We start from the raw sequence: 23,014 nt of genomic DNA, 5'->3' as shown, positions 1-23,014 counted from the left end.
GCGTCTATCAGTTAAATCATAATTTTGCTAGTAGAAAGCGCTTGAAACCGGCTTAGAACAATTATATATGATTTATAAACGATTGAAAATTAATCCACTACAAATTTAATACATGGCGTTTATTTTGTACAAAAAATGTCTTAAAAACCTCTAATCTTATAGCAAAAATCCAAATAACCGATTGAATAAATTGGTGGCCCTTAAAAGGGCCTTTTTGTGAATGATGCTAGAGGTCATTTATGCCTTCTTTTCAGTCTTCTTAGGCAACAGAACGGCTTGGATGTTGGGGAGAACACCTCCTTGGGCGATGGTGACTCCGGAGAGAAGTTTGTTTAACTCCTCGTCGTTTCGGATGGCCAGTTGAAGATGTCTGGGTATGATCCTAGTCTTTTTGTTGTCGCGAGCGGCGTTGCCGGCCAACTCGAGGACTTCAGCGGCCAGATATTCCATGACAGCGGCCAAGTAGACGGGAGCACCGGCGCCGACCCTCTCGGCGTAGTTTCCCTTCCTCAAGAGACGATGGATACGTCCCACGGGAAATTGAAGTCCAGCGCGGCTGGAACGGGACTTCGCCTTTCCCTTGACTTTGCCCCCTTTACCGCGACCTGACATGTTGAGTGATGAATTAAACGCGCACGACCACAGAAGAGTGAACGAGCGAGTGTAAAAGTTTGCGGTTGACGTGCTGTATATTTATACCAGTCACGGTATGCGCCGCGTTCCCCTACCACACGATAAAGCACGCGTCTCCCCACTACTATGCGCTATGTTTATCCGATAGTAAACTACACCCTAATTTTCGGATCTCGCCTTCATTCGACTCACTCAGAGTTCGACCGCGCCACTCGGTGAGGACGGACGCTCCGACAAGCTCGCGAACGCTAAGCATCGCCCGAAACCCGCGCATTGCCGTAGTGAAAGTGCAAGGGCTCGGTCGAAATGGCCGACCCTAGTGTGCCCCCCGCCCGCGCCGCGAAAAAACACATTCCGCGGCTGGAGACGATTCCCGCCACCGCTACGGATGGCGCTGCCCACTCGCGGGTCCGATCCCGCTCGCGCGCGCGAGACCCGGAGATCGACGAGCTCCGCACCCGTTCGCGCATGCGCGACTCAGAGATGGACGACTTACGAGTCAAGGTCGACCTGCTGTTGAAACAGCGGGAAATAGACCTCAAGAAAATAGACGCGCTGACAGCCACTGTCAGAACTTTGAGCTCACAGAACGAGTTTCTGAGAGGCTTGGAAGGAGTGGCTAGTCAGCTCAAAACGACGACGCTGACCAGCTCGACGTCGCCTACACAGACCCCGACGCCGATCGCACCCCAGCTCACTCCGACTCCGCCCCAGGAACCGTCCGCTAGCGAATCGTCTGCTCTCTCCTCGACCGAGGAGATGGAGACGGACGGCTTCAGGACAACAAAGACGAAGCGCAAGCGCAGAAGGAAGACGACGCGCAGCGCAACGGAGGCGCCCGCCGCCACCTCTCCAGAAGCAGAAACAGCCCCAGCCACATCGGAAATAAAAACCGAAAAGGTGCCGCCAATTTTTATTAAGAGCGGCACCAGTTACGTGCGGCTCGAGGCTGACCTCCGTCGACTCGCGATCCCTGTCTCGTCTGCCAAGCAGACTAGAGACGGGATCAAGCTACAGCTGACCTCATCGACCAGCTACAGGACGGTGACGAGGCTCCTTTCCGAAAGGAAACAGGAGTTTCACACCTATCAGCTTCAGGAGGAAAAGCTGCTGAAGGTGGTGCTGCGAGGCGTCCCGACCGGCATCCAGACTGACGAACTACTTAAGGCGCTAAAGCTGACACATCCGGTGAAGTCAGTTCACCGAATGAAGGTCCGAGGCAAAGACGCCCCAATGATCCTAGTCCAAGCGGAGAGGACTGAAGCAGGTAAGTCAATTTTTAATATCACTCACCTGCTCGGCCTCAGCATCAGGGCCGAGGAGCTTAAAAGAAGACCAGGACACATCGGGCAGTGTCACCGGTGCCAGAAGTTTGGACACGGTGCCAGTTTCTGCAACGTGGCCCCGGCTTGCGTCAAATGTGCAGGCCCTCACCTAACGAGGGACTGCAAAAAGACGCAGGAACAGCACCCGAAATGCGTCAACTGCGGAGGCGACCATCCTGCTAATTACAGGAGGTGCGCAAAAGCCCCGCATGCTGCGTCCTACGCGAACATCGCGAAGGGTGCAGCACCCCAGACCACTAAACCATCTGTTGTAGGAACAGGAGGAGCTTCGCCGCCAGCTAAGCCCCTCGAAAATCTGACGAAGATAGCTCCCACACTGGAGAGCGCGCTCCCGATGTTGGTAGAGGTTCTCCCTCTACTTACCCAGCTGATGGCCATCTTTGGCAAAAAATAGATGGACGCGTTAGCCCCAGCCGAACAACTCAGACTCGTTTTCTGGAACGCGAACGGGCTGCTGAACAAGCGCAACGACGTGGAGCTTTTCGCGAAGCACCACGACCTAGACGTGATCCTGGTGAACGAGACCCACTTGAGGGCAGGCTACCGCGTCAACATCCCCGGCTACGTACTCCACCGAGACGACCGCACCGACAGGAAGGGAGGAGGCACAGCCGTCTACGTCAGGATAGGTCTCAAGCACCACAAGGAGCTGACTCCGGACTTGCTACATGCGGAGGCCACAATCGTGGTCCTCGAAATGGAGCACGGAGAAAAAATGAGGCTAGTATCCATCTACAACCCCCCAAACAGATTACTACTCACAAACGACCTTCTCCTTCTTTCAGACTCGTCGATCCCGACCGTCGTCGCCGGAGACTTCAACTCGAAGCACGTCCAATGGAACTCGCTCAAAACGAATCGCAACGGGCTCGTTCTGCGTGACTTCATTCAGCGCAGGCCGTACACGATAACCGTAGACGCGCCGGACACGCCCACGTTCTACAGCCACATCGTTCCGGGGGTCGCTGACGTTCTGGACATTGCCATGTTTCAAAACTTTCTCGGAACTTACATCATGACCAGCCTGTACGAGCTCTCGTCCGATCACAATCCCGTCCTGTTGACGATGGTCCTGTCGAACGCCCTACTGACGGCACGGCCGAGAATGCGCACCAACTGGGTCAAATTCAGGGAGACGTTCGAGAACATCGTCACAGTCCCGGCGGGGATGCAAAGCGGAGAGGAACTGGACGCTGCGGTGGTCCGATTCACGGAAGAGATCATGGAGGCGGTCACGTCCAACTCTTCACCGATTGACCCCACAAAGGAACCGCCGGTACCGCTCCACATCAGGCAGCTGATCCGAGAAAGGAACCGTTCCAAAAGAAACTGGCAAAGATTCGGCAACCCCTCTGACAAACGAGAAAGAAACAGACTGGACCGCGAGGTGAAAGCCCAGCTAGCGGAGCTACGGAACGACAGGTGGACCAAGAAGATAGAGAGCCTCTCCACGGAGGACAACTCTATCTGGAAGTTAGCAAAGTCTCTCCGAACCGAACGCGCAGCGATTCCGCCTATCAAAAGGCCGGACGGCTCGACCGCCGTCTCGCCCGAAGAGAAGGCGGTGGCGTTCGCGGACGGGCTGAGGGACCAGTTCACGTCCACGGAAAACCATTGCGACCCGAACTTCAACGCTGAGCTGAAGGAGGAAACGCAGAACGCCCTACGAGCCAGCACAGACGAACGACTGGAGCCCACAAACGCGACTGAAGTCTGCGCCTACATCAGCCGCACGAAGATTGGAAAGGCCTCGGGGCCAGATCAGGTATCAGCGAGGGCGCTCAAGTCTCTCCCGGACAAAGGCATCCTCGCTCTCACCTACATAATCAACACAACACTAACACTGAAACACTTTCCACAGAAATGGAAGGAGGCGCAGGTGGTTCTCATCAGGAAGCCGAAAACGGGCGGCACGAAGACCTCCGACTACAGGCCGATCAGTCTCCTCTCGATCGCGGGGAAGATCTGCGAACGAGTCATCGAGTCCAGACTGCGTGACGCTGCGGATAAGAGGGATATCATCCCGGCGGTGCAGCACGGATTCCGTCCGAAACACTCGTCGGTCCATCAACTGATGAGGGTCGTGGAGAAGATCAACAAAGGATTCTCGTTGAAACTCTCCACGGGCGCAATCTTCCTAGACGTCGCAAAAGCTTTCGACAAAGTCTGGCACGCCGGACTGCTGCACAAGCTGCTGGAGGGCGGTATCCCTCTGCCGCTCTGTCAACTTCTGGACTCGTACTTGAAAAACAGATCTTTTCGAGTGAGAAACGAGGGGACGCTGTCGGGTTCCCGACCGATTGAAGCCGGAGTGCCGCAGGGCTCGATCTTGGGACCGCTTCTCTTCACCTGCTACATGGCCGACATCCCTATCCCGGAGGATCGCAGAGCCCAAATCGCGCTATACGCCGACGACACGGCACTCTCCTTCACGTCTGTCAACTTGAGGCTGGCCGTCGACAAACTGCAAGGCATATGTGAGATCCTCGAACGATGGTTCGCAAAGTGGAGGATTTCCATAAACCCCAAAAAGAGCGCAGCCGTAATGTTCACCAGGAGGCCTAAAAAGAAAACCGGTAGATTGAAACCCGTCACCATGTTCGGAGAGGACATCCCGTGGGTCAGCGAGACTCGATACCTCGGGGTCATCCTAGACAGTAGTCTGACGTGGAAACCCCACGTCGAGCACGTCAGAACAAAAGCACTCGGAGGGCTTGCTGCCGTCCGCCCGATTACGGGCAGACGCAGTAAGCTCAACGTGAAAAACAAAGTCCTCCTATATAAAATGATGATAAGACCGGTCATGACATACGCGGCGCCTGTTTGGGGCTATGCACGTGCAAAATTAATCGAAAGGCTTCAAGTTGTCCAGAACAGGATGCTGCGGGAGGCCACAGACGCTCCGTGGTTCGTCAGGAACGTTGATATCCGCAAGGATACCAACACCAGGCTAATCATGGAGTTCATGAAGGAACTCTCCACAAGGTTCCATAAGACCCTGCCGACGATCCCGAACGACACGATCAGGAACCTGAGCAGCAGAGACGACCCATACGGACACCCCCAGCCGAGAGACATCCTCAGATACAAGCCGCCTTAAAGCAGCGCACACTCCATTATCACACCATTATTCTTTTAATTATACACACACTTATGTAAATTGACATGAAGGCTGAAAGGCCGGATTAATTCTACTTTCATTTTCAGACACAAATACATTCGACTGTGAACGACGCGCTATGCGCAGAACACACACCACCAATACTTTTACTTTGACTCGCCTTCATTCGTTCTGACACAGCGTAACCGCGAAGTCTGAACATGGCGCCGAAGACCAGCGGAAAGGCAGCGAAGAAGTCTGGCAAAGCCCAGAAGAACATCACGAAGACCGATAAGAGGAAGCACAAGAAGAAGAGGAAGGAAAGCTACGCCATCTATATCTACAAGGTGCTGAAGCAGGTTCATCCCGACACTGGAATTTCCTCGAAGGCGATGAGCATCATGAACAGCTTCGTCAACGATCTTTTCGAACGTATTGCTACTGAATCGTCTCGCTTGGCACATTACAATAAGCGTTCGACCATCACCAGCAGAGAAATCCAGACTGCCGTCAGGCTCTTACTCCCCGGTGAATTGGCTAAGCACGCAGTCAGTGAAGGCACCAAAGCAGTCACTAAATACACCAGCTCTAAGTAAACGACTACCACTTCTTCAATAAAAAGGCCCTTTTCAGGGCCACCATGTTATATTTTCGGTTTGATTGGTTATTTGCTACAATTTTGTTGCAGCCGAATTTGTGTGTTTTCATACTATTTTATATATGAGAATTATTTTTGCGCACTGATTAAATGCTTACGTGCTCATTCGTGGTAAATTTATTTACTGATTCTTTAAATTATTTCGAAATTATCTGGTTATAAGACAACTAATTTTCACACCTAACATTACTCGGTATATGTATATTATGAGGCTATTGCCTATGTATAACTGTTGGTTTATCTTTCATAAACATTTCAGTTCCTCTAGTGTAAATGAAATAGTTGTTGATCTTTATTAAAACAGCTTAACGACCGAGGACTCACCCACGAGTCCTGAGAGAACCTTCTGTAGCGGCCGAGGACTCGCCCATGCGTCTTCTTTTATTAAAAATACACTATGATACAATACAGTTTACCCCTATATTATAATGCGAGATGGTAGTATACTATTTCTACCTAATATAAAATAAATTATGTTTTTCTTTCTAAAAAGAGTCGTTTTATCTCACTGCGACGCAATGCAACGAGTCGTCGCCTATTTTGGTTTGTTATATTCTAATATTTTTGGGCTAGTGTGTTGTTTGGTAACGGTTCTCCAAGCCGCTCCCACTTACAGTGACCATATTTTTTGCATTGTGGACAGTGAATTGCGTATTTACAAAAATAATTAAATAATCATTAAAGAAATTTTTGAAATTTGACAACGTTGATTAGTGCACGTTTTTTTTTGAACACCACATTAGTTTAAAAATGTGATAATTAAATTAATAACATGTATGTTTAAATGCTTCTAAATTTTTTTGTATAAACGATTTATAAAAAATATCCATTTATAATAAATAATAATTTGCACTCACTAAATTTTTTGGCGTCCATTTTCTGCGTACAACTGTTTCGAACACATTTATTTTCATAATTACACTGAGTGATACGTGTAAAAACATTTGTCATTATGAAGAAAATGAACTGGATGAGTGCAAATTTGTTCACGTACACTTGAATTAGAATTACTTTCGCACACATCACTATGTTCACAATCACTGGGGGCGTTGGAAAACGCGTCTACAAAATTTCCAAAAAAGGTTTAATTATTATACTTTCGTCCATTTTGCCGTGATTGAAAATAAAAATTTTAAATCAAAATCACAATCACAAAAGATCACAGAGAGAAGAGCAATTTTCGCGATACGTTTCGACCGATAGTTTAGAGGAGACTAAATATACTGTATTACTTCGATTATAAAATGATTTTTTTTATCTGTGTGGAATTCCCGAATTTGGTAATTCCACAATAAAAAAAGTATCATATACCCTAATAGATGAATTCTTAAAAGGTATGCACGAGGTAAGCTGATAAGACGGGACAGGTAGTGGCGATTTACTCGTTTAGAATAACATTGATTGTAATTTATAATAAATATTTAATATTATATTTGTAAACAAGTTTTTTTTCGTTATATCACTTAATTATGCGGCCCTCAGATTTAGAAACACTGGTTAAATGACGTAATTACAATATATTTATGCAAAAAATCATAAGGAAGCTACAAATTAAATTTCGATAAAATATATTATTTGGTTTACAAGTTATAGGGAATTTACTAAAAAGGTAATTTTTTGCACATCAACAAAAATAATCTAAAATTATTTTTTAAACCCTTTTCTATAAATATTAATGGGTAAAAAATAATATAAAATAAATTAATAAAAAAAAGTTTAAGCCCTCGATACACACCTGTGGCTTATTTCACCTTCTCTACTCAACTTTCACTTTCAACTATCCTTGTACCATTTGCAAACATGCATTCTGAATTTATCCGCGATTATTATTTTATACAATGCGTAATATTAGCACGGATTAAAACTTAAATTCTTAACTTTGTATTTATTATACGCGTTTTTAATTTCAAATTAACCAATCCGCCAGCATAAATTAAATTTTTGAAACTAAAAACCTGTATTTATAGATATCCAAAAGAATGTGCATTAGTTATACACCACAGCGAAGGAAAGGTTAAAAATCGAATCAAATTGCCGCTTTGTGAATTGAAATACGTGAAAAAATTGGATTGAACTGCTGCCGTGTGAATACATTTTTACAGAGCGCGAAATTATTTAAGAATTAATTTAATCATCTGAAATGCAATTATAAAATTAAAGAAAAGAATTATATAAAATAAAAAGAGCATCGAAACAAGTAACCGAAGTGAATATTATGTGTGGCCCTGAAAAGGGCCTTTGTCCAAGCATGGTTTGAGTTGTAATATGATTTACTTCTTGGCAGCAACTTTTTTGCCAGCTGGTCTGCCTCTGGTACCGCCAGTTGCGGCTTTCTTAACTATGGGCGCTTTTGGTTTCTTGGTGGGCGGCTTTACAGTCTTCTTCGCCTTGGTCGGGGGGTTTTTTTTGGGTTTGACGGCGGCTTTCTTTGGGGTAGCTACTGCTTTGGGTTTTTTAGCGGCGGCTTTGGCCTTCTTTGGAGTGGCGGCTTTTTTAACTGCCGGCTTCTTCTTCTTTTCGACGCGTCCGGCTTTGACGGCGGACCTTCTCGTCTTCGGTGCATTTCCCTTCCTAGCAGCGGCCGGTTTGTTCTTGGTCTCCAGTTTGAAAGAGCCGGTGGCACCTTTTCCCTTGCCTTTGGTGCGCACCAGAGATCCTCTCTCGACGGCCGCCTTCAGATACTTTCTGACGAAGGGAGCCATTCTATCAGCGTCTACTTTGTAATTGGCGGCGATATATTTCTTGATCGCTTGCAACGAAGAGCCTCCTTTCTCCTTCAAATTGGCGATGGCCTTGGTGACCATCTCGGAAGTCGGAGGGTGCGTCGGTTTCTTGATGACTTTCTTGACTCCCGCTGCGGCCTTGGTCTTCTTTGCAGCCTTCTCCTTGGCGGAAGTAGCCGAAGCTGGGGTTTCCACTGCTGTATCTGCCATCGTAGTCTAGTATTCACGAAAGAATGTTAAGATTGCAATTCAACACGAGGGGCTTGAATTCGAACGTAGCTCGCCGAAATCACTTTTCTCTGCTCGATTTTCATCTTCGTTTTGTCAAATCTCTACCTCCCGATCGTTCAATTATTTAACTTTTCTATGCAATTTCAACCACTGCAACACGCCTTTTTATTGATTCGTATAATAAAATATTGTACCCGTCGGATAAATATTAAGAATCGTCACCAAAAAATGCCATTGGCCTATAATTTAGTACGGCAATCGCAAATACCTATACCGGTTGTAATATTGCGCGATTTAGAATCATATTTTAAGAAAAATAGCGACATTTTTGTATATGTAAAAATATCTAAACATTGCTAATAATATGGTTATATAATCTATATAATCAATTTATACTCCTAACAGTTTGTTTACTCAAAAAAAAAAAAAAGGCGGGACAACGATAAAACAGGCATTCGATGCCGTATTTTGTTCTATTTTTTTCATTAATTAGATAAAAAACATGCTAATGTATAATTTTAACTGTAAATAGCTTAATTTTATCCTTTTTAAATGAACCTAAAGAGATATTTTGAAAATAAATACAATACTAAGAACATAAAGGAATAATGTCGAGCGAACGCTGTTGAACAAATTTTCCATTTTACATACGGCTTCACCGTTATTCACAAAATTTTAAGATGTGACGTGTATTTACAAATCTAATATCTAAATATAAACAAAGTGATTTGTCAAACTCTTCAAAATGAAATCAACGCCATTGCTTACAATATTGAAATAAGTATGCAAGAATAATTTCGTCACCATTAAATTTAAAAAGTTGCAAAAATATAAATTTACCAATTACACATCCAGTTGAAAAAATATTTATTTCAACTGAAAAAGTTTAATAATTAATATGATTTAAAATATATATTAGATAGTTTTCTTTTGTAAGCCAAAAAAGCCAAAGCACGGATGTGTGAATTTAGAAATGTCCATTACACGCAGTGTCGAGCCTGTGCGGCAATATGAAAATCGGATTTAAACGCGGTCCCACATATAAACGTGATTATATTTGTCATTATACATTTTTGTCCCTTGAAGTATTTTTCAATTGCATTAGATAGGATGGAGACAATAAAAGAAACTGAATGAATAGGTAGGTAGTAAAGCCGCAAAACATATTCAAGTAAGCATCCTTGACTAATTGGGGTTGCTTTATCTTTCCATTAATTTGACACGCTTTTATTACTATATTGCCCCATATTTCTTAGAATTTATAAAACGCAATACATATGTTTTTGTATGGAATGTGTTTTAAAAATAAAGATATTTTTATTTCCTTACGTCCATTGTGTATTATAGGGTTCATTCCATTATTTTATTATTGTTTGCGATTTTTAAGAAATGGTAAAGATAATATTTACAATTTTTTTGGAACACTGTAAAAAATACCTGTATAAGTAATTTTAAAATATTAATTTTGCAAAAAATATATTTTTTTTATTTATTTTTTATTTTTTCCATTTATATATAATTATTTACTATTATAATTTCCAATACAAAAATATGATTTTTTTGGAACACTGCAAAAAACCACCAGCATGTTAAGTGGTTTTAATAATCATGCGTTACGATCAGTATAGGGCTTAGGGCAGTGTTTTCCGATTAAAGTAAATAACGGAATCCCTTGAATATTTTTAGCGTAGTATGTCATAGTAATACGCTACAGGCGATTTTTTTTTGTTGATATTTATTACGGTACATACTTTCACTAACATCACATCAACTGTGGTCTTGTTTTCCCCACCATTATTTAACACGAGTTATAATATTGATGCCCAATATTAAAGATTAAATAAAAACTAGGATGCGTAGTATTATTTTTTAATATAAACGCTAATTTAGCAAATATTAGATAAAATTGAAATACTTGATTGAATACAAAAGTGATTCGTTACAGTTTAATATTTACGGGATTTACTGTGTCCCGTATTTTATTTACCAAAAAATAAGCGGAAAATTAGACTACTGAACTAAATTAAGGTGATCAGACATCTTACTTTAAGGAGGATTGTCCTTCTTGAACAAAAATCTCAAAGAGTACCCTTTTTTGAGCTCCCGTAGAAATTTCTTCTCTTAAAAACATTTTTAGAAATGGCATTTGAACAGAATTTTCGAAATGATATTTTTTAAAACTTCCGCAGTCCTCGTTCCCAATGAGATGGGTATTGAACAAAAATTTCCGTGATGACCTTTTTTTTAGCATATAATGCCATTTATGACATTTTCAAAATCTGGTCAGCTTAACTAAATTCAATAAGCATAAGAACTTCATTTGAAATATAAGTATATTTATTACTTCCCGCATTGACCAAGGACGAATCCAGGAACTTTTAGATAGTAAGGGGGGGGGGGGGCAAATTTTAACTGAAATTTCCCAACTAATTTAAGATTTTTTTTATTGAAAAGTGTTATATTGTAAATTATATTATCGCATTATTTAGATATGCTCAGGTTAAAAATCTAAAAACGATTAATATTACTTGCAGGAATATGCCGTGATTATTATTAATATAGTCGTGCACTAAGAAATTTTAGAAAATTTCAGCAAAACTTTAAAAAAATGAATAGTAAAATAATACTGTGAATTTTATTTTTTACCGAGAAATTGTAGAATTTGTAATATTAAATAAAAGGAGAGTGTTATTTGGTCACGCAGTGACAAATTTTACGTTTAAAAAATAACTAAAAATATATCACAATTACAAAAAAATCCTAGGAGTTACTCATGTTCAATGGTCTTTTCACATTTTTACACATTAATCTTTTGTTTTGTGGATTATATGGATCTTAGATCACGGCCGAAATATAGAATACAAGTAAGCATAAATCGCGTGCGAGTAAAAAATCCCTTCCTGCGCGAAGTAAATAAAAGTGTACCATATAAAAATAATGTGAAAAACTCCTGAAGATGCTGGGAAAATCGCCGGCGAAATATAGAGGGACTAATTCAAAAAACAACGCGAGAAAATCACGTAATTAAATTATTTTTTTAAATATATTGCCGCGTAAAAATAAAAACAATTTATATATATACTGATTAATATAATTATGACAGGGCTATTAATAAAATTCTAAGGAGTAGTATTTGCGCGGTAGATAAGTTTCGCGAATTTTCGCGTAAATCAAATTCGCATAAATCTAAGCATGAACATATACAAAAATGGAAGGTAGATTACACAAAATAAAAATCCGCGTGAATCGAGACTTTTTTTATTTTAATTTTAATAAATGTAAGATATTCTCTATAAGTTGAAAATAGCTCATTAATATATTATAGAATTTTTAATAGCAGATATTTTTAATTAATCATCACGATATTCATTCGTGAGATTAGGAAAATGTAGGTAAACCTAATCTGTGATGATCGATCGGAATTATAATCTCACAAAGACTTCGTCACTGGTGCTCAGAATCATTATTATCAGAGTGAAGTGATACCTAGCAGGTTATTTTTTTATTGGCCGCAAATGATTTTTACATGTTGCCTAAACGAATACCTAGGCTATTATTAATCGTCGTGGCAACACTGGGTGGCATAGTCGACGCAGTGCGGCAACACTGTCGGCGACGGCAGCGATTCTTTCTTCGAAGATGGGCGACAGCGACGATGAATACGACCGAAAGCGGCGCGATAAATTCCGAGGGGAGCGCAGCGAGAGGGACCGCGGCGGGCTAGGGGAGCGCCGCGACGAAAGGCCTCGCCACCGCGCCGACGAATGGGGAGACCGGGGGCGCAGCCGCGAGTATCGGGACTACCGATCGGGCGGCTTGGGTGGTCTCGGCGGCCAAGGAGGCCTGCAGGGGCTCGGCGGGCTGCCGGGGCTGGGCGCCAGGGGCTACTCCCCGCCCCCCCGAGACGGACCTCCGCCGAAACGCGCCCGCGACTGGCCGCCGCTCGACGATCGCCGCCTCGACGCCTACGGCAGCTACGGCTGGACTCACGACCACTACGCGCACCACCATCACGCCTACGCCCCCCAGCAGCCGCACTCCCAGAGGTATTATAACCAACTAACAAATATGCTATTACCTTTCGTAATATTTCGTTTACTATTACAATAATATGAATCAAATAGATCATAATCATTTTCAATATTATTTATTTCCTTAATAATAAATTGATACTCTGAATGTCTCAACATTTTCGGGATAACTATTCAAAACACATGACATAAAAACTAAAATATAAAAATATAAATCAAAATGTTTTGTTCACTTTTTTGAAAATGACATAATATAATATATAAAATAACAGTAGAATAATAATAGTAAAATACTATTACAAAAAGATATAAATCAAATGACTGGTAAATGACTGGTTGTGTACCCACAGGTAAGACAGGCTAAACATTTTCAGAAGTCAATTAAAACATCACTGATTTTTTTTTATTTATAATTTACTATAAATGCAATAGAAAATAATAATAAATAAATATCAACAGAAATAATTATGGAAAGTACGTAAAATTAACTTTTATCTGTATTTTAGCTGTAGCTGTAGAAAGCTGAAATGACATCACTGCTGCCCTATCCAATTTAAATTTTAAAAACAAATTTTAATGCAAAATAAAAACAATAAAACGAATTTACTTGAAATTTTTAATGAAAAATTTGGCACTGTTATTTCGGTATTAGCTGATCAATATCTTACGTACTTCCGAACAGAGACATCGTTTGCTTTGCATTTTTCGTCAAAAGCGGAAATTTCTCAGGGCTCACATACGATTTATAAAATTTTTCGATGTTTACTGAGAAAAATACACTTTTTAAATCACTTCCATTTCAAAGTCTTCGGGAACTGTCTTCTCAGCTTTCAACATTTGGAATCGTAATTAAAATTCGTTGATTAAAATGTCTATATATTGTATATTATTTCTAAATGTGGAAAGTGAGACACATTATTCTGCAAAAGATGCTGTTTCCACAATTCCACAATGATATATATATTCATGTCGATAAGAAACCCAAAATCGCACATCCATTCTTTATTACCAAAATGAGCCACGTCGCCATATTCAGTTTCTAAATCTTTATATTTACTTTATAAAATTGATTAGTTTAATTATTGGTACTGTGACATTTGGCAAACTCAATCTTTTCGCACACAAATTTTCCTGGTGAATTATGCAGTGGTTAACGAATATTTCCCTACCTGTGACCTTCTTAATGTCTTGAAATAGCCTTCCCGATGCTCCTACCTCCATGCTTGACATTGCTCGTGCTCCATCTGTCGATATACTAATAATCTTTTCTAATAAAATTGAAAAATTTCCCAACACAGACTTTAGTTCATCGTACAGGTCTTTGCCGGTTGTAGTCCCTTTAATATTAAATTTGGTGTCAATACCACGTAAAAATATTATTGTTCTCGGACAAGTCTTCAATTCTCCTTGCAATGGTGAATCTTGCTAAACTAATGTTTGAAATAATATTTATTTTATCAGGAAATGCTATTTCGGAAACAGCAGTCAGACATTTTTTTATCATTTCTCCATCCATCGATAAAATAAATTCAATTTTAGAAATGCTTAGCGGGCCGCGTGTTGCTCATCCCTGGGCTAGATCATTACCGTAAGCTTTTTTTAATCTGGATTTCTTCATTATGGCTTGAAATTGTATCCTATTTGCTACCACAGTACCGTTTTAATTTGATCTCCAGGTTTGTATATGAGCGATAGGTAAATAGTAACCATATTTTTTATTTATTTTCAAAATTTTTGGCGCAGAGATATATTTTTAGAAAAGGTTAAATTTCGTTCTAAATATTGTTGCATAACAATTTGTTCATTTTTCTATTCCAAAACGTGCAATAGTGTTATTTTAGATTTATTCTAGTAATTAGTTTTAACACTACATTGTGTGATATATGTATCCCGATTGACCTTCTGTTTCATTTAAAAGCGAATTTTATAGTTTATCTTTAAATGAAAAAGAAGGGAGTATTTAACTATGGTAATGAATCTAAATCGACAACGTAGCAGCTCTATTTCCGTTTTTGTTTCTCTCTGGAGTCTCAAGTCTTTCGCTTCGCGCAGGGAGAGCGGGCTCGGATCGTCGGCGTCCGGCGACACTCAGCCGGCCATGATGACGTTCAAGGCGTTCCTAGCCGCCCAAGACGACTCCATCACCGACGACGAAGCCATCAAGAAATACAACGAGTACAAGCTCGAGTTCCGGAGGCAGCAGCTCAACGAGTTCTTCATTGCGCACAAAGACGAGGAATGGTGAGTGTCCGATTCTTTGACATCGCCGCCGGAGCCGATCGGAAGGACGCGTGCAACGCTTGCCAGGTTTTGGGATCGGAACGGCCTTCATCGTGGGCCGTTCCCATCTCGAGATTTGACGGAATCCTAACATGTCCGTTTGTCCCCACAGTATACGTTGTTGCCCAGCACACTGCGCGCCGTTCGTCGCTTGCGATCGAACCGATCGCCGGCGCTTTATGAATTTATTACCGCGAATATATATTTTTATCGATTAGGCTATTCTCGCAATACGCTCGGGGCGCGCAATGCCCCGGGTATCGCGTCAATCGTGTCAGATTTGTTAGGGCTCGACAAAACAATGGTACAGGTGAGATCTAAGATGTCTTTTAAATATATATATATATGTATTCATAAGTATTTTTTTATATATTTATTTCGTTATTTTGAATGCGAGGTTGAATGCGTGTCGTACACCAAGCGTGGTTTATGCACGGTAATTAGTGTATCTTTCGGTATTTGCGTAATTTATGTCGATCGTAAAGAAATTCAGAGATGGCCCGGAGGCTGAGGCCATTCTAAGAATCGCTTTGACTTTTTGGTTGTTTTAAACTAAACAAATATGAATGTTTAAATCTTTAATTTAGACGAACCTCGCTCTCTCGTTACACAATCGGTCGAGTTAGATATTCTTTTCCTTCTATCGAATAACCTTACCTTATATTTGCTCATGTGTGTATTTACACTCTGTCCGTTATACCCAGTCAGTATCTTTCGTCAATATTTGCTAGTTAGATATATTTTAAGTTACTCCCCTTCAGTCCGCTTTGCAAGTCAATGCATGTATTATATATACTATTACTTATTTTATACCTATATTTGCATATTCTAGTGAATTAAATTCACTGTAAGTAAAATAATTAGATAGTTGGAATGCGTATTGTCTATGCCTTCCTTTAACTGACCGATTAATTGTTATGTAGTACTGACTGTGTATAATGTCGTGAAAAGGTGTACTTTGAACGATTTATTTTAGTTAATTATCCTTTGTATCGTTTTCAAAGAATATGTTAATGTGTTAAAATATTTTTTAATAATTACTCGCTCTTTGGCCCGTATCGAGCATATGTAAATCATGCATGGTGCATTTCTGGATTTCACTGGTTAAAGTTGTAAAGCAGAAATTTTGCAGAATATTTTTTTTTTCTATAAACCTGACAGTAATGTGCGCCGATGTAAAATTTTAAAATAGCAGTCGACGGCCTTATATTTTCTTATATGTATCTAATATGCTTTGCAAAGGTTGGTTTAATATCATAAAAAGGGAAGCAAACATCTTTAAAAACGTTAGTTTTTAAGCTTAAAATTGTAAGAACAATTATTTTGTATAATAATAAAAGCATTTTTGTAGATCCGATACAGTTTAGAAGGTAATCTAAAGAGGCTCGAACTACTTTGTACCGGGCTGTCTCTGAAGATTCTCTGAAGTGTCAAATCACAAAAATGTAGCAAGTGTTTTTCATGACTGCTGAATATGCTTTACGTAAATTGATAATGGTCGTATACGTCGGTTGAACCTTACTCCGAGTCAAAAGAGTGTTTAGGACGTTGCATTAAAATTCCTGAATTTTATTGTATAACATACGACCTTTAACAATACGCGGGAAGCTTTGATGTGCTTATTAATATATAGTATCGAGCAGAAAGCTGCGTAAACTAATTAAGCACAGTTTTTTGTGATGGATCTATAAATACACGTGTGTGTCTAAAGTTACGTTACCGCATATAAAAATGGGGGTTTGCTGTTGATTTTTGTTGTTTAATTCGTGGTTTGTTGCGAATTATGAGTTTAAAGTATCTCTTCATTTAAGGTTCAAGACGAAATATCATCCCGAAGAATCACTTAAACGGAAAGAAGAACAGCAAGCGTCGTTGCAGGTGAATTTATATAATTTATTGCGACAATTACGGTGTGAGCGTTTATTAAATTTTTATTTATTCCCTTAGAATCGCTTGAACGTATTCATAGATCTTTTAAAAAGTAACCATTTCGAAAGGATTACCATCGACGTAGATCAAACAGATCCGCTCATTAAACTTTTGGATACTGTCGTGATCAAATTGGAAGGCGGAAGCGACGAGGATCTTAAGGTGTTGGACGAAAAGCCGGAGCCTCCGCCCGCTGCCGATAACGGTATGCATTATCTTATGATATTCTATTAAATTTGTTTATATTCATTTTACCGTTTGTTATTTAGATGCGATTGAAATCATCGACGATAAAGTTGAAAATATTAAAAAAGAGAACAAAGATTCTGATGACGAATCAGAAAAAAAATCTGCTAAAATCAACGGCGAAAAAGATACAGAAACTGTCAGTAACGACAAAGAGGTTCAGGAAGAGACTAAAGTGGCAGAGGAGACGCCGGCGGAACCTGAAGAAGAGCGTAAAGTTTTTGCAACTGAACCGCCGCCGACGAAACGTAAGCGTAGCAGAAACTCCGGTGAATCGTCCGGCAGTTCCAGCGGTTCTTCATCGTCTTCGTCGTCTTCTTCGGATTCGAGCGATAGTGATGGTGACGAACCGAATAAGAGGGAAGATGGAAACGCTGACGAGGGACTGCGGCCGCCTGGCGAAAATGACAATGATGTTGAAGAAAAGCAAAAAGATGTGAGTAACTTATTTAACAATTATTTTAAATAAAATGTAAAAATTTTATCATATTAGTGTGTATTTTTATTTGTAGAAATCCGTCGAAGTGAAAGTAAAGAGCGACGAAGTCGTAAAAAAAAAAGATCCTTTACCAGAAGTTCAGGTCGAAGATAATTCAAAGAAGGCTATCGACATCGAGAAAAAAGATAGGAGAGAAATGCACAAAACCACTTCTATATTTTTGAGAAACCTTGCACCTTCCATCACAAAAGCCGAAGTGGAAGCGGTGAGTATTATAATATATTTTTAAAAGATATTTTTGCACTTGCTTTTACTACTATTGATGCTATTTCAGATGTGCAAACGTTACGGAGGATTTTTAAGAGTCGCTTTAGCGGATCCGCTTCCCGATAGGCGATGGTTCCGCCGAGGATGGGTTTCTTTCCGACGCGAAGTGAACATCAAAGACATATGTTGGAACTTGAACAACATCAGATTAAAGGATTGCGAACTCGGAGCGATAGTCAATCGCGATTTGTCGAGACGCATTCGGCAAGTGAACGGCGTGACACTGCACAAGCAGATCGTCAGGGCTGATGCACGTCTCGCTGCCAAGTTGTGCTATCACCTCGACGCCCGCGCCAGCTTGTGGAATACAAAGATTGTCAGTAATCAAAGTGACAGCTTCAATCAGGTATACTTATACAGATAGAGTATTGCCGCACATATGCATCTGCGGCCATTTTAATATAATTTTTATATTTTATGTTTGTAAATTCGATTAAATTGTTACACACCCTGACGGTGTGTAACAATTTAATCGAATTTATTAATATTTCAAAATTATAAAAATATTATTTATTTTAGTGGAAAGAAATATCGTAAAAATACGAATATTTCATATGCACTGTTTTATTCATATTTTCTAGTAAATATAAATATAAATTAAAAAAAAACAATGTAAAAATAAAATAACACCTATGATCTACATATATGTTGAAAAAATAACTTACTTATCAAAGGGTTAATGAGATAAATACGACAGAACAAATTCAAGTTTTCTTCTGTGTGCAGGTGATTTAAAATTGCATAAATGGATACGATCTGTTCGCGGACTCCTCTACAGAGTGATTTAGATTCTCTTTAGAGATGGGCTTCCGTTAACCATCTGTCTTTGTAGTGTCGGAAAGTGCAATACTGTCATTTTCTCGATCCCGTTCGCCATCAGTTTATTCCGACAATCTCAGTGGGAATATTTTGGCCAGAGAAACTTCCACCATTAAAGATCTCGGGATCACTTTTAGAGAAAGTGGAGGTGCTCTCTACACGTTAACGATCTGTGATAAATCTTCCAATATACTCGGTTTTGATATGAGGAACGCATATCATGTTGATGATCCATCAGTTATTCGCGTTCTTGAAACGGGATCTATAATTTGGAATCCCCAAATAACAAAATGATCTCTCTTGATCGAAAAAGTTCAGAAAAGCTCTTGAGATACCTTTATAAGAGGATATTTGGTTATTATCCATCTTGTATCCCAGCGCCTTTAGGAGCGTTAGGATACGATTTGCGGATAGTTGTATGTTGCTAAGCATTTTTACTACAGAAGGGCGCTGAATATAGCTACGTATTATCCTTTGCGTGCACAACTGCCGTTACCCGGAGTTCACTGGAGTTTCTTTAGTATTTTCCCAGAGCACTCGAGAGAAATACTAACGAAACTCCAATAAAATATTTACACTACAGGGGGTGGGTCCCGCTCATCCGACTCAAAAGCTGAGTGCCCGCCCATAAGGGTTGAACTCGTAGGGCCCTAGTACTGGTAACGGTAATATTATAGTACTTATGAGTCCAACCCTATGGGCGGGCACCTAGCTTTTGAGGGCCAGACGAGCGGGACCCACCCCCTGTAGTACTACATATTTTAGTGAAGTTTCATTAGTATTTCTCCCGAGCGACAGAAATGCGTTGCCGATAAGCAAACTATTGTCGACGAATTCCAGTTTTAGATTCCGGAATATCTTCAAGAATCACGATCGTGTCCTCTTTTGATGGCCGTTATGGCCAGGATGTCCGCACAAGCCGACTCGCTTTTGGCTGTCGCCATCTGGCTCCTTAATATGTGTACATAATGTGTAATATCTCTTCACTGTGTATTACTTTTAATCTCACTTATATTATATTTTTTTTCCCGTATTATTTTTAATCTTACTTATATTTATTTTGTGTATTGTTTCTATATCTTCAATGTTGCTATGGCAAAATTTAGGATAAGCAAATGCACCCCTCCCAAATGTCGTCATTGTGTCTTAAAATGTATTCGAGAAAATATGATGCACCTGTTCCAAGATCCATAATGATAATGAATAAACTATTCCTATTGTAGGTTTTACCGAAAGTACCCTCTCGTGTACGATTGTTTCAATTCTCCATGTTTTGAATTTGATAAACATACATAAAGATCGGATCCGTATAGGCGTTTATTTTGTGCAGATTTGCATGTAAATTAAATAACTAGAAACAAATTACCCGTCGTTGAATTATTGAACTGATTGAAATAAAATCTTGGCGTCTTGAAACAACAAATACAAATAACTTATAACTTTACAAAAATTTGCGACACACGCCTGTTTTTAAGATAATCGTTAAACGATAATGAAGGTAGGCCTTTTCAACATTTTGTTCCTTTCAACGAATGAATTCTGCGAATTCAGTCATAGTAAACACCGCCACAAGTTTTCTATACACAAATGTTTTTCGAAAGCATTTTTTTTTTGAGAAGAAGCGTCTCGTCTCGCATTTTAAAACAAAATAAAGGTGCATAAACAATCATGGATTTTAGAGTGGCACTATTCACTCGGGTATATTGCGAGAAAAAATGACTACTACCTGTGTTAATATTCGATTGAGAATCCTAATCGTGACGCGTTGGAGTAACTATGAAGGTCTAAAATTTTGGTCATCCACGTAATCCGTGAACATCTCTGAAAAGTTTCGGACAGTTTTTGAAATATTAAATTATTTATAATTACGTTGTCACATAATTATATATAATATAAAATTTATAATAAACATTTGTACCTTAAGTAGTTAATAAAAACTTACAAAATAATTACAATTCGAATTTTAGTCTTCCAATCCTGTTCTTCACAACATCACTGAGTACCTGATCGAAGAGGCTCCCGCGGAAGAAGAGGAACTGTTGGGCTTGGCCAACAACGGAAACACGGAAGCGGCTACGTCTGCTGACAAGGAAGAGCCCACCATTCCTGACGCTGATCGAGATGCTCAATTGACTGCGGTCTTGGATAGGCTGATCCTGTATTTGCGGATTGTGCATTCGGTTGATTATTACAACCACTGTGAATATCCGTACGAAGACGAGATGCCAAATCGCTGCGGAATCATGCACGCCCGAGGACCTATGCCTTCCAGCAAGGTTTCTTTTTTATATTTATATAGTAATTATTTATAAAGTGTTAAAATACTTATTTCAATTTTCATTTTTCCATAGCCTATTATGAACGAAATACTCGATTACATTAAAACTTTTGAGGGCAAAATGTCATCATTCCTTCAAGATACGCAAACTATAGACGACGACGAGCTCGTCAAGTTGGGCACTAAGGATCCTCAAGGAGAGGTGGAGAAGTTTATATTGGCTAACACCCAAGAATTAGACAAAGACAAATGGTTGTGTCCGCTGAGCGGCAAGAAGTTCAAAGGTCCAGGTTTCATCAGGAAGCATATATTTAATAAGCATGCAGAAAAGGTTTGTTTAGAATGTTATATTTGATTGCAAAAGGAATGTTGAGGTGAAAATTTATTTTTAAATAAATAGGTAGATGAGGTTAAAAAAGAGGTCGATTACTTCAACAATTACTTGAAGGATCCAAAACGTCCTCAACTGCAGGAGCATCCTGCGTCCAATAAGCGATCTGAATCGTCACAACCGTCTTCCTATTCTCAAAGTAGCTACGGAGCTGCGTATTCGAGAGGCGGATATGGTTATCCTCCGGCTTACGGTTACGCACCTCCAGCGTATCCCCCGGCGCCGTACGCCAGTTCTCGACACATTCGGTCGTACAACCGTGGCAGGTAAATACATGATTTATATTTATTACTATATTATTCCATTGAAGCAATCATGATTATAATTAAGATATTTTATAAGCTGAAGAATAATCAGTTGACTACAATGTACATACATATATAGTATGTGAACTTGATAAAATAGACATTGTTAATGTGAAAGTGCATTTCAGGGATTATGTGGAAACTCGGACACTGATACCTTACCATGATCTTGAATACCCAGAGAAAGGCGATCTGTCTTTTTTTTAATCTTTTCCGTTGACATGACATAATGCTGCAAGAAGAATATTTTTTATAGAATAAAATCTATTAATAAAATAATAGAAAATAATATCAGAATAAAATCTACTAATAAATTCTGATTAAATTTTCATTCTTTTAAATATTAACCTACTACCTTCAATCCTTGTAATTCGTTCAATCTCTCTGAGAGGAATGATTTTTTAGCCATATTGAAATATCATGGTAAGTCAGTGTTAAAAATCGAGCATAAGTAATGGATTACAACAGATTTAAAATTCCTAGATTAGATCTCATGTGAGCGACAACATGCGGGAGGCGTAAAGGTGTCAAGATTCAATGTAAGGATGTTTTACTGTTATTCTTTTCTAACCCCGCATATTGTCGCTCATATTTCTTGGTTTTGGTTATACATATGTATATCTATATATAAACGCAACTTATTATTTTTATTTTTATTTCTCAAGACAACAGTTTTAAACAATTTGAATCTTAAAAATAATCTTTTTGAAGATTATTGCTTTATCGTTACAAATCTAGTGTTAGTGTTATTTTACCACTTGGATCTAACCTAGATATTTATAACACAAATGCCGGGATGTTAAAGACAAGCTTTGTAAATTATTTTTAATTTTGTTATAATTTATTACAGTTACTATGTGTATTTTTGGGCTTAAAAATTAGAATAAAATATACATTTAAAGGGTGTTGCTTTTTATAAATAAAATAATTTCATAAAACATAATTTTAAAAAACAAACTTTATATGCAAAATATGTATTACTAATTATGAGTTTAAATAAAATTTTCCGTGTTCTTAAAGGGGTCCCCCAAGCGACTATCGCCCCATCATTCACTACAGAGATCTCGACGCTCCGAGGGAACCAGAGGATTTCGTTTAAATTCGAAGCATTGTACGTAACTGCTTCTATCTGAACTTTTAATTTATATTATACGTATTTCCTTGATGTAAAACGTCCATAAAAATCATCAATGTTGGCGATTTCTTTTTTTATAATGACTAAATAATCATTTAATAAAAATGGTAACCTATTCATCATATTTTTTATTTATCTTTAAA

General features: G+C 39.6%; 4 protein-coding genes across 9 annotated transcripts; 2 read left to right on the top strand and 2 right to left on the bottom strand.

Moving 5' to 3' along the window:
• Nucleotides 1–168: 168 nt before the first annotated feature.
• Nucleotides 169–707, bottom strand: LOC148228751 (histone H2A-like). The gene has a single exon (XM_088199443.1). The coding sequence runs from the start codon at nucleotides 610–612 to the stop codon at nucleotides 238–240; it is 375 nt and encodes a 124-aa protein (XP_088055569.1). The 5' UTR covers nucleotides 613–707; the 3' UTR covers nucleotides 169–237.
• A 4,567-nt stretch (nucleotides 708–5,274) lies between these two features.
• LOC148228750 (histone H2B-like) lies at nucleotides 5,275–5,814 on the top strand. The gene has a single exon (XM_088200742.1). The coding sequence runs from the start codon at nucleotides 5,301–5,303 to the stop codon at nucleotides 5,673–5,675; it is 375 nt and encodes a 124-aa protein (XP_088056868.1). The 5' UTR covers nucleotides 5,275–5,300; the 3' UTR covers nucleotides 5,676–5,814.
• A 2,025-nt stretch (nucleotides 5,815–7,839) lies between these two features.
• On the bottom strand, nucleotides 7,840–8,691 carry LOC148228749 (histone H1-like). Its single transcript, XM_088200733.1, has one exon. The coding sequence runs from the start codon at nucleotides 8,668–8,670 to the stop codon at nucleotides 8,008–8,010; it is 663 nt and encodes a 220-aa protein (XP_088056859.1). The 5' UTR covers nucleotides 8,671–8,691; the 3' UTR covers nucleotides 7,840–8,007.
• A 3,592-nt stretch (nucleotides 8,692–12,283) lies between these two features.
• Ars2 (arsenic resistance protein 2) lies at nucleotides 12,284–22,990 on the top strand. Of its 6 annotated transcripts, XM_088200702.1 has the most exons (12): nucleotides 12,284–12,737; nucleotides 14,751–14,963; nucleotides 16,814–16,880; nucleotides 16,950–17,136; nucleotides 17,201–17,613; nucleotides 17,690–17,881; nucleotides 17,951–18,289; nucleotides 20,730–21,038; nucleotides 21,114–21,371; nucleotides 21,441–21,697; nucleotides 22,220–22,275; nucleotides 22,757–22,990. In XM_088200702.1, exons 1-11 carry the CDS (start codon nucleotides 12,331–12,333, stop codon nucleotides 22,233–22,235), a joined length of 2,658 nt encoding a protein of 885 aa, XP_088056828.1. In that variant the 5' UTR covers nucleotides 12,284–12,330; the 3' UTR covers nucleotides 22,236–22,275; nucleotides 22,757–22,990. The 6 variants fall into 6 exon arrangements, with proteins under 6 accessions (XP_088056828.1, XP_088056825.1, XP_088056823.1 ...); XM_088200699.1 differs by lacking the exon at nucleotides 22,220–22,275 and having other exon boundaries at nucleotides 14,775–14,963; XM_088200697.1 differs by lacking the exon at nucleotides 22,220–22,275.
• Nucleotides 22,991–23,014: the final 24 nt, after the last annotated feature.

Source organism: Plectrocnemia conspersa, unplaced genomic scaffold, assembly GCF_051122295.1.
Source record: "Plectrocnemia conspersa isolate PC_06_02 unplaced genomic scaffold, ASM5112229v1 ptg000012l, whole genome shotgun sequence".
Lineage (NCBI taxonomy): Eukaryota > Metazoa > Arthropoda > Insecta > Trichoptera > Polycentropodidae > Plectrocnemia > Plectrocnemia conspersa.
Note: the sequence above shows the minus strand (reverse complement) of the source record. Positions and strands in the feature narration are given on the sequence as shown.

What these genes read in the sequence shown, in the direction of transcription:
- LOC148228749 (XM_088200733.1), bottom strand. Translation starts at nt 8,670, where the DNA reads ATGGCAGATACAGCAGTGGAAACCCCAGCTTCGGCTACTTCCGCCAAG.
- LOC148228751 (XM_088199443.1), bottom strand. Translation starts at nt 612, where the DNA reads ATGTCAGGTCGCGGTAAAGGGGGCAAAGTCAAGGGAAAGGCGAAGTCC.
- LOC148228750 (XM_088200742.1), top strand. Translation starts at nt 5,301, where the DNA reads ATGGCGCCGAAGACCAGCGGAAAGGCAGCGAAGAAGTCTGGCAAAGCC.
- Ars2 (XM_088200697.1), top strand. Translation starts at nt 12,331, where the DNA reads ATGGGCGACAGCGACGATGAATACGACCGAAAGCGGCGCGATAAATTC. An exon ending in AACAGCAAGCGTCGTTGCAG is followed by an intron (nt 16,881 to 16,949) that starts GTGAATTTATAT and finishes TTATTCCCTTAG; the next exon opens with AATCGCTTGAACGTATTCAT. An exon ending in CAAAAGCCGAAGTGGAAGCG is followed by an intron (nt 17,882 to 17,950) that starts GTGAGTATTATA and finishes ATGCTATTTCAG; the next exon opens with ATGTGCAAACGTTACGGAGG.